Source organism: Typopeltis vanoorti, chromosome 1 (assembly GCF_054136105.1).
Source record: "Typopeltis vanoorti isolate ZY-2024b chromosome 1, IOZ_Tvanoo_1.0, whole genome shotgun sequence".
Taxonomy (NCBI): domain Eukaryota; kingdom Metazoa; phylum Arthropoda; class Arachnida; order Uropygi; family Thelyphonidae; genus Typopeltis; species Typopeltis vanoorti.
In genome coordinates, this window is record NC_143549.1 from 180,476,082 (window position 1) to 180,489,374 (window position 13,293).

The 13,293-nt window shown below is 35.5% G+C and overlaps 1 protein-coding gene across 1 annotated transcript in view; it reads right to left on the reverse strand.

Annotated features, from left to right (window-relative positions):
* Positions 1 to 13,293, reverse strand: part of Megf8 (multiple EGF like domains 8) — a 752,012-nt gene that overhangs the window by 190,236 nt on the left and 548,483 nt on the right. Inside the window, exon 28 of the mRNA XM_090404705.1 lies at positions 4,252 to 4,466. Within this exon, the coding sequence (XP_090260831.1) occupies positions 4,252 to 4,466 (215 nt within the window). The remainder of the gene's footprint in view (positions 1 to 4,251; positions 4,467 to 13,293) is intronic.

Sequence of the window (13,293 nt, forward strand, 5' to 3'; positions counted from 1 at the left end):
CCACCACTATCTTTACACTTTGTACAAATGATCCCATTCAGCTGCATCACTGGTATCAGTGATCTCGCTTAACAGCTCACCCCCCCCCCCCCCAACAGTTATAGCTTCCCTAATTTTGCACTTACAATCTCAATTCTTTCAACAACATTTTTTCCAGACTCCAAACTAGATGGTTTGCATTCAACTGCAAACCATCTACTTTGTATAAGTCCTTTCATTCATCAAGCTCACTCCACATATCTGCAAACTTCATTCCACCTGCAAAACTTATGTAATGACTCATTCGCTGTCATGGCTTCCTTCTCAACTCAAGCATACTACATATAAAACTCAATAAACACATGTGCAAAGTAAGAAGAGTTCACATTACTGAATAATGAAGTGTAGCTAAAAATTCAAGAGTTAATGTAATTGTTAAACTAGATGCAACGAAAGTATATTTTTGTTCAATAGTTACTATACAGATACAAAGCTATTTCTTTAATATAATCAAGAACTATGAATACATAATACATTCAATTATATAAAACTAGGTTTATCTAGTGATACTTGGATCTATTCTTTTTATATATGTTTTTAATAAAATGAAAATGTAAAAAATTTTATTCTTCAGAAATAAAATAAATAGAGTAGTGAACAAATTAATCTGAACAAGCTGAATTTTGTCAAGTTTTTGGTTTAGTTTTTGTTTCAGTTCACAATTTGGGATGAGTGTTGCATGTTTTAACTGTCTCTACAATGTTTATTAATAGTGTTGTGTGATTTTAATAGTGTAAACGAGTTGACATTCATAGAATTTTATTCGTTTTGTGTATCTATAAAATGGATACATCTCCAAGAAAGCATTCAAAAATATGTATTCTTTCTCAGCACACATCCATGACTCAAAAGATAAATTGTCAATGAATGTAATGTTGGTTTGGGTACTGTTAACGTGATTTTACAGAGGATTAGGGAAACAGATACCTTCTCTCTTAAGAGAAAAGGAAAATGTAGATGAAAAAGGAAAACTACACTTACTCAAGATTGTTTACTAGTTAGGAAAAGCAAAATGAATTCAATATGGTCTATTGTAGACTTAAAAAGAGACTTGGCCACTAGTGTGATTAATGTTTCTGACAGTCCATCAAAGATTGTTGAAAGTGGGGAGGGATGTCCATAGACCAAAAAAGAAACAGCTGTTGATGAAGGCTATGCAGATACAGATGCAGAAAAAGAAATTCCAGTGGGCTAAAGCATACAAAGATTGGACTCTTGAGAACTGGGAGAAGGTCATATTCTCAGATGAGAGCTATTTCTTTGTCCAAGGAAAGCAAGTACTCTATGTTCACAAATTAGTGACTAAGAAGACTTCTCCCACCCACCCACTTTCAACAAGCTCCTAAACACCCAGCTAAAAAGATGTTCTGGGACTGTTTTACACACGAAGGTCCAGGATCACTTGTGCCTGTTGATGGTATGATGAAAAATGACCAATACATAAAAATATTGGAGAAAAGAATGGTCCCACAGATACAGAAAGACAAAAGAACTCATCTTCCAACAGGATCTTGCTCCATGCCCCACTTCAAAAAAAAAAAGTGAGAGAGTTCCTCAAAAATCACAACATCCAATTGCTTCAATGGCCAGGTCACTCTCCTGATGTTAATCCAATAGAAAATTTGTGGGCCATAGTGAAAAAAAAAGACTTGGAAAATTAAACGGTGAAAGAATAGATAACTTAATACAATCCATTATAAAAGTATGGTTTCAAGATGCAGAAATAAGAAAAATGTGTTCTACGTCGGGTAAAGTCCATGCCTAAGTGACTTAATGAACTTATTAGGAACAGAGGAGCACATATAAATTATGAGGTAAAGTTGGAGTTTAATTTTTGTACTTATTTTCTTGCAAAATTAAAATTTTTATTTAAAATGTGAGTGTTCAGATTAATTTGTTTGCTATGTAAATGTATTAATAAAAAATTTTAAATAAATAAACAATAAATGGCGGTCACAAATATTTGCAGGTTTTCTGTCTTTTGAAGATGATCTAGGCCCAGAGATTTTGAAGACAGAAGTAGAAATGGCCATTAAAGAACTAAAATGTGGAAAGGCAGAAGGAATAGATGAAATACCTGCAGAATTCCTGAAACAATTTCAGAAGAAAGGAACTGAAGAAATAACCAAAATAATAAATTTAATTTATAACAAAGGAAAATTACCAAAAGATTTTATGACCTTAATATTCATACCTATACCAAAGAAAAGTAATGCAGTGAACTGCAGAGATTTTAGAACAATAAGCCTCATTTCCTATACATCAAAAATACTTATGAGAATTCTAACATGGAGAATTGCATCTAAGGTGGAAGAATTTCTTGGATCAGTTTGGTTTCAGGAAGGGTAGGGGAACAAGAGATGCAAATGGACTGTTAAGAATAATAAGTGAAAGAAGTCTGGAAGTGAATAAAGAAGTTAATATCTGTTATATAGATTTTAAAAAAGCTTTTGACTTTGCAAAATGGGATAAGATGGTGGAAGTAATGGAAAAGATTAGTATAGATTGGAAAGACAGAAGGCTAATTATTTCACTATACACATGGGACAAACTGCCATGGTGAGAGACACATATGGTACAGCAGAACCAGGTACCATTGGACGAGGAGTAAGACAAGGCTGTTCTCTCACCAATTTTGTTTAACATGTATTCCAAAGCAATGTTAAAAGAAGAACTGGAGAATTCAGAAGAAGGAATAGATTGGAGGTAGACAGATATTTGCAATATGATATGCAGATGACAAGGCATTATTATCAAATACTGAAACAGGATTACAACATCTGTTGAACAGATTACTGAAGTCGTGCATAAATTATGGAATGAAAATTAACATAAGAAAAACAAAGGTAATGAAAGTAGCAAGGAAAGAGGCAAATATGGACATCAGAACAAATGCAGAAAAATTGAATCAAGTGAAGACATTTAAATATCTAGGAAGTGTAATTAGCAGTGATGGAAGATGTTAGAGTGAGATAAAAGCAAGAACAGCGATGAGAAGAGATGCCTTTAATAGAAAATGGAATTTATTCAGAAGTAAAATGGACAGAAACCTAAAGAAAAGACTAATAAAATGTTATGTGTGGAGTGTTGCCCTCTATGCAGCTGAAACTTGGACATTGAAGAAAGAAGAAATTAAGATTTTGGAAAGCTTTGAGATGTGGATTTGGAGAAGGATGGAAAAAAATCAAATGGACAGATAAAATAACTAATGAAAAGGTCTTAAAAAAGAGTAGAAGAAGAAAGAAGTCTGTTAAAGAGGATAAAAAAAAGAAAGGGAAACTGGATCAGACATATTCTGAGAGGAAATGGAATCATCAGAGATGCTATAAAGGAAAAATAGATGGAAAAAGATCCAGAAGAAGAGTAAGGAAAATAATGCTAGATGACATCTTGAATGTGAATGGAGACAGGTACACAACCTTCAAAGAGAAGGCTCAGAACAGAAGAGAGTGGAAGGAAAGTTTTTGCTACTAAGAGAAGAACCTGCTCATTTGCAGATTACTTAAGAAGAATAATATAGATCTCTCCCCCCCCCTCCCTCTAACACACACACACACACTTTCACTTGTGATGAAGTAAGATAATTTTACTGTGCAAAGCCCTGTTATTTACAGTAACAACTAATTGTTTTGTTGTTGCTGCAAATGAAATCACTCAGGTGTAAACAGCAAATCCTTGAACTCAAATAGATGAGGCAATAATAATGGAATTCATGGTTAAAACTATTATCGTTATCATGCATTTAATTATAATATTAATTAAATGCATGTAACTAATTATAGTAAGAGTTCAAAGAAATTATGAAAGAACTAAAACAGGAATCAGTAATAGAAAAAATAAAGAAATATAAACATAAATGGATGGAACACATTGAAAGAATGAAAACAAAGATTACTAAAACAAATACTAAATTACAAACCATTAGGGGGAAAAAAAACCAAAAAAAACAGGATGTCCTCTAAAGAGATTCAACAATGATTTCTGAGCACAGAACAGGCCACTGTAGGCCTAAATCTATGAAAGTATGATGATGATGATTAAGAGATCATGATTCCAGGTCAGACCATTCAACAGAAGTTTTTGATCAAAGAGGCAAACAAATAGACAAATTCTTTAAAACACATATAAGATTTAGGGAAAAGTGAACCAAATTCATACAGTATACATATAAACTGAAAATAATATCATGATACTTGAATACACATATCTTACCTGATTCAATGTCTCACTCCAGTGACACTCATGCCAACCCCCTTCCCCACCATCACTCTCCAGACAGCTGGTACAGTTTTTATACTGACTACAACGAGATGGACAAGTTAATGGTGGCATGGATGTCACATTAAAAGAGGGTGCATCCTGAATCATTCTTTTAACACAGGTCCAATCATATATGGGATTTTTATTCAAAGTGTGTCCCCATTCACCTAGACAATTTTATTAAAATAACATTAGTTTCAGTAATTATCAAAATTTTCATTAATAATTTTTAACTCTCTAGCACTGATAACAAAAACTGGAATAAGTCTGAGAATAAGGTCATTTTTTTAGTGATAATGATGACCTTAAATATGAGCAGTAGGCAAAAATTGTGATAAAGTAAGAAATGCACTTTAGATTTGAAATCCTGTGAATTATTTCCAACCTCTCTCTGTTCATTCCCTCAAGAGGGGAAGAGAATGTGTTTTTTGGATTGAAACTATGAAGGGAAGGCAACTAGTCATTGTATATGTTTTAACAGATTTATAGACAAGTGGAAGGACTGCTGATATCAATTGTCCAGAACAGTAACAGTAAAAATATCAGTAGAAAATGTATGCAGAAACTTGAGGATCAGTGTGAAAGTGCAGTGAATCATTGAGAGAGAAGTCATTAATCTATATACTGGCTTTCTCTTTGTTCAGACTTTCTGAAATTTTTGTGAAAATATTTGACTGCAGAGAGAAAAAAAATTCAGAGAGCTCTTAGTTGCACCATCCCAGATGTGAACTGTATAGAATTAGTAAGTATGCAGTGGGAAAAGAAAAAAAAAAAAAAGGCGGTTCAGGCTATTGCAAGATATGGGTATTATCCAAAGTAAGAATAGGAGGAACACACACACACACACACACACACACACACACACACACACACACACACACACACACACACACACACACACACACACACACACACACACAGGGGTCAAGAAAGTTTTGATAAACACCTAGAACAAAAATGATATTAAAGAATATGATATAACCACAAGAAAGAACATACAAATATTTAAGAATATAAGAACATAAGTTACCTTCATAACTCTGCTATTAGTATGTTCTTTGTGGTTATATCAGTTACTTTAATATGATTTTTGTTCTAGCTGTTTATCAGAACTTTTTAGACCCCCTCTCTAGTGTGTGTGTGTGTGTGTGTATATATATATATATATATATACACACACACACACACACACACACACACACTAGCACCCACTGAAGAATAGTTTGGTGATCAGTAATTAAAGAAATAGCCATTCTTGAAATTTTATTTATATGTGAGTGCAAGGCTTGATGATTAAAAAAGAGTACAATGTACTGTGATCAGCAAAACTGTAGATGGAATTTGCTGCAACTATATATAATATACAAAGTATATTATATATAGTTGCACATGCATAAACAGACATGGTATGGTAAAGAAACATTGGGCGAATAAGTTCTCCTCACATGAGCACAAAACTTTTCTTCTTCTTGCTGCACTCCACTTGCATCTTCTCAGTCTATGTTGGTTGTTTCCATTCTGCATCCATACAATGATAATCTTACTATGTCATCCACTAGACTTGGATGTTGTACACTAATAAGTATGTCCTTCTCTGAAGAAGTTTTAAAAGAGGTAAACCGTGAGTAGACATAACTATACATAAAAATATAACGGAAAAACTCACGTAGAAAAATTATTTAATGGTATAATTTTCGCCCGTGTGTCACAGGCATCTTCAGTACAATTAGGCACAAAAATTAAACATTAACTGACAATTCCAAAAAGCGCCACCTAAGTAGCTGGTGTAAGATAACTAAAAAGGTCAATAACTTTCCTAAAAAATAAAAAAATAAAAAAAATAAAAAATAAAAAGTTAGGAAAGATTAGCTGATTTGTAAAGTACTATCTCCCATAAAGGGGATAGACGTAAGCCGTCGGATCTGTTTAAGTTAGGAGAATGAAGTAGAGTTTCACATGCTTCTTTATAAAGGCGTTCCATGAGAAACTGACTTTTGTGAAGAACTCTTGTCTTTTTCCAATGAACTCTGTGTCTAGTGAAGATGGCATGTTCTGCAAGTCCAGACTTTTCAGGTTTAAAGTATTCAATATAAGATTGAATATTTTATATTTTCTTCTCTGAAGAAGCTATGGTTTTGTACTGCCTTCTTGCCTAGTGGTTCATAATGCACTTGTTACATCGTGCTTCATACTACCTGTACACCTTCTACTGATTGTACTGCCTGCCCTCTCTTCTATGACTCTCTCTCTTTTTTTTTTTTTTTTAAATTCTCTCTTTACTTAGATGTCCGCATTAGTATGTCATTTGCCTAGAAGTCAAACTGCCTAGTACAGCAGTATCAGGCAATCTGACTTCTTCATGGAATCCAGTCTGGGTTATAAGAACTGTATACAGTTAACTAAGGTTCCTTAACACGTTCCCATCAACAAAACTCAGTACTTGTTCAGTACTTGCCCATGGAGCAGGAAGTGAACAAATTATCTCATACTCCCATTTTGCCATCTGTTGGGGATGAAATGAATCATTGTTATACATGCTTTCTAGAGAAATCAAAGTTATGGCAGAAGTGAAAATACTTTGTTTTCCATTCTATAATTCACTGATAATTAAGAGAAATTCTATAACTGGCATTTTTAAATCTCCAAAGGTGTAGATGTATTGTGAATATCACTCACAAAATTAGTTTTTACATAAAAATTCTCCTGAAAAACTCGAAATTGACATTTCCTATATATTGTCAAAGGCGTAAAAATGTGCCCACACACCTGTCTAAAATATAAAGAAGATGTTATATAGTTAAGTAAGCTCATGCCAGATGTGCAACATGTATGAAACATAGCTGGTATGAACGTGCTAATATATAGAAGGAAGAGATTAGGTAAAAATGACAGAGAGTCAGAGAAACTATTCCAATTAAGGATAAAAATCTGTGTCCATCATCATATATTATGTATACTGAGAGAAAGAGAATGCTGGCACTGTAGTTGTATAAGATAGATCATAAGATGGAAACATACATAACAGGCCTTTGTACTAAACTAAATTAAATGCCTTAGAAATATCAAGAGAAAAAAACTCCTGCGTTTTCATGACTTTTCTGTACCTTTTTTTTTTTTCATGATTTGTGACATAAGTAAGAAATAAGCAAGAAGATTCCTGATGCTCATCAGTGATAGAGGCCATATTTAGATTCTTAGAAAAAATTTAAATATGGCCTCTTAGAATCTATTTGATAGATAATTTCCAAGCAGTAGCAAAAAAATATTATTGGCAAGTCAAAACAGGAGTCCATTTAAAATGCAAACTTTCCAGTAAAATTAAAGAAATGCCATCATTATCATATGAAATTTCCCATATCAAAGTTAAGCGAAGGGCTACCCACCTTCGTTGTTATCATATCACTACTTGTGACAACTAATTTAACAAGTAAATATAAAAATATATAAAAAATACACACTCAGCTATGCTTACATTTAACGCTCAAACTAAAATTAAACTAATACTCTAACTGAATATAAATGAATAAAAAATAACTGAATGAAATAGGCCTATTACCTTAGTGTTTTTTTTAATTCTCCCTGACAATGACAAATGCATGTCTCATGACAGAGCACTTTCAAACCCAATTCAAATGGGATTTTTTCTTTTTTTTGAGAAATGCTTTTCTGCATTTTGTGTGAGCTTTCTGTCAATCTTTGACACAGCAAAGTAGGGTTCCACTCCCAGAAATTCAGGTTTTCTAACCCTGCAACTCATGGAATTGATTGCAGAACTCACACTATTTCAGACAATAATACACATCATTAGGTACCATGAGATGGTGGCAGTCATCTACCAAACTCTCATCCCCAAATTCACTGACATGAAAATCACTGACAGCCTTAGGTAAGCTGTTAATAATGGCTGAAGGTGGAGACTGTATACCAGCTTTCAAGAAATTAATTAGGGGACTTGTTTATCTCCTTCTAGGGAAGACAAGACATTAATGAATTTCTTTTTTGTGAGCCTTTTGTTGAAAGCTCATTTTTCTATCCATAGATCTATTCTTGTTTGTTGTATTTTTTTTTTTAAAAGGTTTCTGAGTATTCTTAGAAAATGAAGTCCAAGTGAAGCTCAAATTTCAGGAGAGCACCTTTTATCCTCATCCATAATACTACTTGAGCTCCCCCACACCCAGGCATACATAATAGAATAAGTAGTAGCAAGTTTTCTCACTAAATAATCTAGGACTCTCTCCTAATGCATTATTATTTTGAGTCTAGTACACTACCTAGTGAATGTCATGTGGATTCATTTAACCAATGTATTCCTGTATTGTCATAGTGAAGTCCACTGCACTCATAATAAAAACAACTAATCATAAAGGTAAACCTTGGAGGCCTAATGTGGCTTGAAAAAGTTCAGCATTTGGTCTCTAGAGTGAGGCTTTTAGATTATCTAATATCTTAGCTCACCCATGGTGCTGATGTATGAGAAGTTTACAACCTTTTGTGAGTGAGATAATTACTCACATAAGAGGAAAAAATGCATAGAGGAAACTTGATTGAAAATAAGCAGATAATTTCTTGTAAAGTATAATATACTACCAATCAGAAAACTCCTATTATTATTATTATTATTATTATTATTATTATTCAGGCCTCCAAGGAGTCAAAAGACTCATCGAGGGAGGTCCCTCCTAAGACATAAAGTCTGTCAAGACTCATCGAGGGGAGGTCTTTACTTTCTCACTACTTTCTCCAAGATCTTAACAACTACTGATGACACACAGACTGGCCTATAATTAGACACTTCCAGTCTGTTACCACCCTTATGCAATGGCACTATCTTACCTTCCTTCCATTCCCTGGGCACCTTTGCCAAAGCCAGACTTTCATTGAAAAGCCACGTTAAAGGCACTGTCAATTCCCTAGCACATTCTCTCAAAACTCGTGGTGAAATACCATCCAGTCCCACAGCTTTACTGACATCCAAAGTACTCAATATCTGAAACACACTCTCCTCCTGTACCTCCAGACCTCGAACCAGTCCTATCCCTCTAGCATTAAAACTGACTCCTCTAGGATGAAATACTCCAATAAAGTGTTCATTGAACAATTCCACTATGTCCTCTGCATCGGTCACTGTATTCCCATTTTTATCCCACAATATCATTCTTCCACAGTCATTTCTCCTCCTACTGGCCACATAGCTAAAAAATTCCCTAGGATTTTCTTTGGATCTTAGGGCCAATCTCCTCTCATATTCCAGTTTTGCTTTCCTTACCACACTAGTCACTCTTCTGGCCTGTGTCTTATATTCCTCATGCATCTCTTCACCTGTCTCCTATATCTCTTCCATAGCCTCTTTTTCGCATGCAATTCCTGTTTAATATTGTTTGTCATCCACTTTACTCCAAATTGCGTCCTCTTCTTCACTCGTGGTATACAACTTACCATTGCTGATAACAAATATTCTTTCACAATTTCCCACGCACTAGTGATATCCCGGCCTTCCAATTCCTCCCTCCATGAAACTTCCCGAAGTTGACATCTAAGACTATTATAATCACCTGCCTTATAATTCCACATAAGTTCTCGTCTCTTTGATACTCCTGCATGTCTATTCATTTTCCAAGTCAACACCATATGGTGTTGACTTGGAAAATGAATTGTCAACTCAGTTATTATCAACTCTTCTGATGCTATAACCAAATCCAAAACTTTTGAACCTCTTGTTCCCTCTGTTACATGTTGCCTAAGACATTTGTCCCTCAAAAATTCTAGAAATTCCATTCCCCTATTGCTACATGCATCTTCCTCTCTCCAATTTATACTAATGAAGTTAAAATATCCCATAACAATCATTCTTCTTGCACTTGCCAAACTTAGCTGTCTAAACATCTCCTGGTCCCCATCCTCTGTGCTCCTGGGTCTGTAGCAACACCCTACTAAATATCCTGTCTTGCCTACCTCTACCTCACACCATATGCTCTCAGAATCATTTGTCTCACTTCCTTCCAAATTCTCCACTCTTAGCGGACATAGGTCATCACTTATCATAAGCAGTACCCCACCACCACGCTTTCCCCTCCTATCCTCACGAAAAATGCTATACCCAGCGACTTCTATTCCTGTTGTTATATCCCCTTCTGTCAACCACGTCTCATTGATCGCAATAATTTTGGGCCAGGCTGATGCTATCTGCACCACCAATTCCTCTCCCTTATTCTGGATACTCCTGGCATTAGTATAAAGCATATAAATGCCACTGTTTCTATACCTAGCATTATCCCTTCTAGACTCCACTGGGCTCAGTGTTACCTGACATTGTCTCCCTTCTCCCAAGTATCCATTCCCACAAGAGGGCACCCCTGCTATCATCCTCCCTGGGACACACTGACTCTTTCAGAAGAGCAATCTCTCCAGATGCCTACGTCCTTCCTCATTCAAATGTAAACGGTCTCTCGTATACAATTCCTGTCTTTCCTCAAATGCACTCCAAGCATCCACATATACCAGTCCTCTCTTGTCACACATTCTCGCTATTATGCGAGTATGTGTGACATACTCGCAAAATAGTGCAGAAGTGCAGTGATATCTCAATATCACTGCACTTCTGCTCAGCTCATCATTATCATACCTAGGCAACACGCACACTATTTTTCCTCTCTCTGTCTTCTTCCATACAGTCTCAAGCAAAAATCTCATATCTCTCGCTGCCCGACTTACATTACCACTCAAGTCATTCGTTCCTACCATCACAATCATCTCATCCACCCTTTCACCTCTCTTAATTGCCATAGCCACCCTTTCTATTGTTCCTCCTGGCAAACACTCCTCACGCATCCTATCTTGAACACCACGGATCATTGAGTCGCCATACATTATACCTCTTACCATTCCCTCGCTCCTATTGTTTCCATTCTCTCCTCTTCTTTCATTCCCATACCTCTCTCTTCTACTGTTTCCATTCTCTCCTCTTCTAACACTCCCATACATCTCTCTCATTCCCTCTCTCCTACTGTTTCCATTTTCTCCACTTCTAGCACTTCCATATCCCTCTCTCATTCTGTCTCTCCTACTACTGTTTCCATCCTCTCGTCTTCTAGCATTCCCATACCTCTCTCTCATTCCATCTCTCCTACCGTTTCCATTCTCTCCTCTTCTAGCACTTCCATATCTCTCTCTCTCTCATTCCGTTTCTCCTACTGTTTCCATCCTCTCGTCTGCTAGCATTCCCATACCCCTCTCTCATTCCCTCTCTTCTACTGTTTCCACTCTCTCCTCTTCTAGCACCCCCATACCTCTCACTCATACTCCCTAAATTCTCTCTCTCTCTCCTACTCTGATTCGCCTTGCATTTATCTCTTCCATTCTCCTAATCTTATCTTTCATACTTCTGCTCTCATTCACAAGACATTCCACCTCCTCTTTCAACTCATCTATCTCCCTCTGCAGGTCAGTCACTCTTAATCTAAATTCACTCTCCCAAACAAAACCATCTCCTAAACTTTCACAGTCACTCACACCTTCCACACTATCAACTATTATTTTCTCATTCTCTCCTATCACACTACTTGTCTTCCTACATTCATTCCCCGTTCCTGGAGCAACAAAGTCGGATATCGATATATCTAATGTACTTATTTCCTCCAACTGCCTGCATTTTGCACACATACGCTCTCCACTCATAGCCCAAATACAACTGGATGGTTGCTTTCCCATGGATTTTTTTCAATATTTCCTTCATAACACATGCAATTTACAGACAACAAATACTGTTGTTGGTGATGATGGGCAATAGATGGTGCTGATAGTAGTAGTGTTATAGTTTGAGAATTAAGTAGTAGTGGAGAGGAAGAGATGTATTTAGCGAAGTAGAGTAGTGTGCCCTCCCACAATGAGTCCTTGGACTCCCTGGAGGTGTCACGTAATAATAATAATAATAATAATATTGCCTTATCCACAGCCCAAATTCTCTTCCACTTCATATACTATCCATAATCAATAGCAAGCAGTGGAGTTTGAAATTGCCTTATAGTCTATTTATCAACTGGTCAATTTAATGAATACATGGCATAAATTGAAGTTCATTTATGTTTGTATTATGTTCTAGGTAAAACAAAATAAAATATTAGTCAGAATTACCCTGGCAAAAATGAATATTTATTAAAGATTTAATGAATAACTCATATTCTAATAAATTAAACAAAATCAACATATTCAAAAACATTTTCTATAGCATACTCAAACAGCATTTACAATATCTAGTTACAGAGCCTACTTAGTGGGAGGGCTCTGTAACTTAATAGATCTAGGTGGGCACTGAACTTAATTGATATAGGTGACTGGAATGCAAAAGTGGGAGAAAAGAAGGAGGAGGCATGGAAATTTTGGTTTAGGATTGAGGAATGAGGTGGGAGATAGGATGTTGGAGTTTAGTGTCAAGAACAGTTTCTTTATGGGACCAATACTTACTTTCAAAAACATAAAAGAGTGTACACATAGACGTCACTTAATGGTGAATACAGAAATTAGAAAGATTGCATTGTTTCCAACATGGTGGAGAAATGCTATCTAAGCATCAAAAACACTACCTCTTGCAGACTGTGGAACAGATCACGAATTACTGATAGCTTAAGTAAATCTGAAATTAAGAGCTAAGAAGAAACAAAAAACAGACAGTATGAAATTTGATTTAAATCATGTAAATGAAGTATTTAAAGTAATAAAGAAATTAAAAAGTCTGGAGAGGACAGGAAGAGAATTTGAAGAATTGTGGGAACAAACAAAATGTACAGTAATGGAGGAAGCAAAGACTAAGTAAAGCAGGCTTGTAAATGTATGGCTGGCAGAAGAAGGTATTCAAATAGCAGAAGAAAGAAGAAAAATGAAACTTTAGAGAAACAAAGAAATGGTTACATAACTGAGTGCAGATTTCCACAGACAAGTTAGGAAAGATAAGGAAAACATCTAAACAAAAAGTGCAAGGAAACAGAAGAAAGTAACATT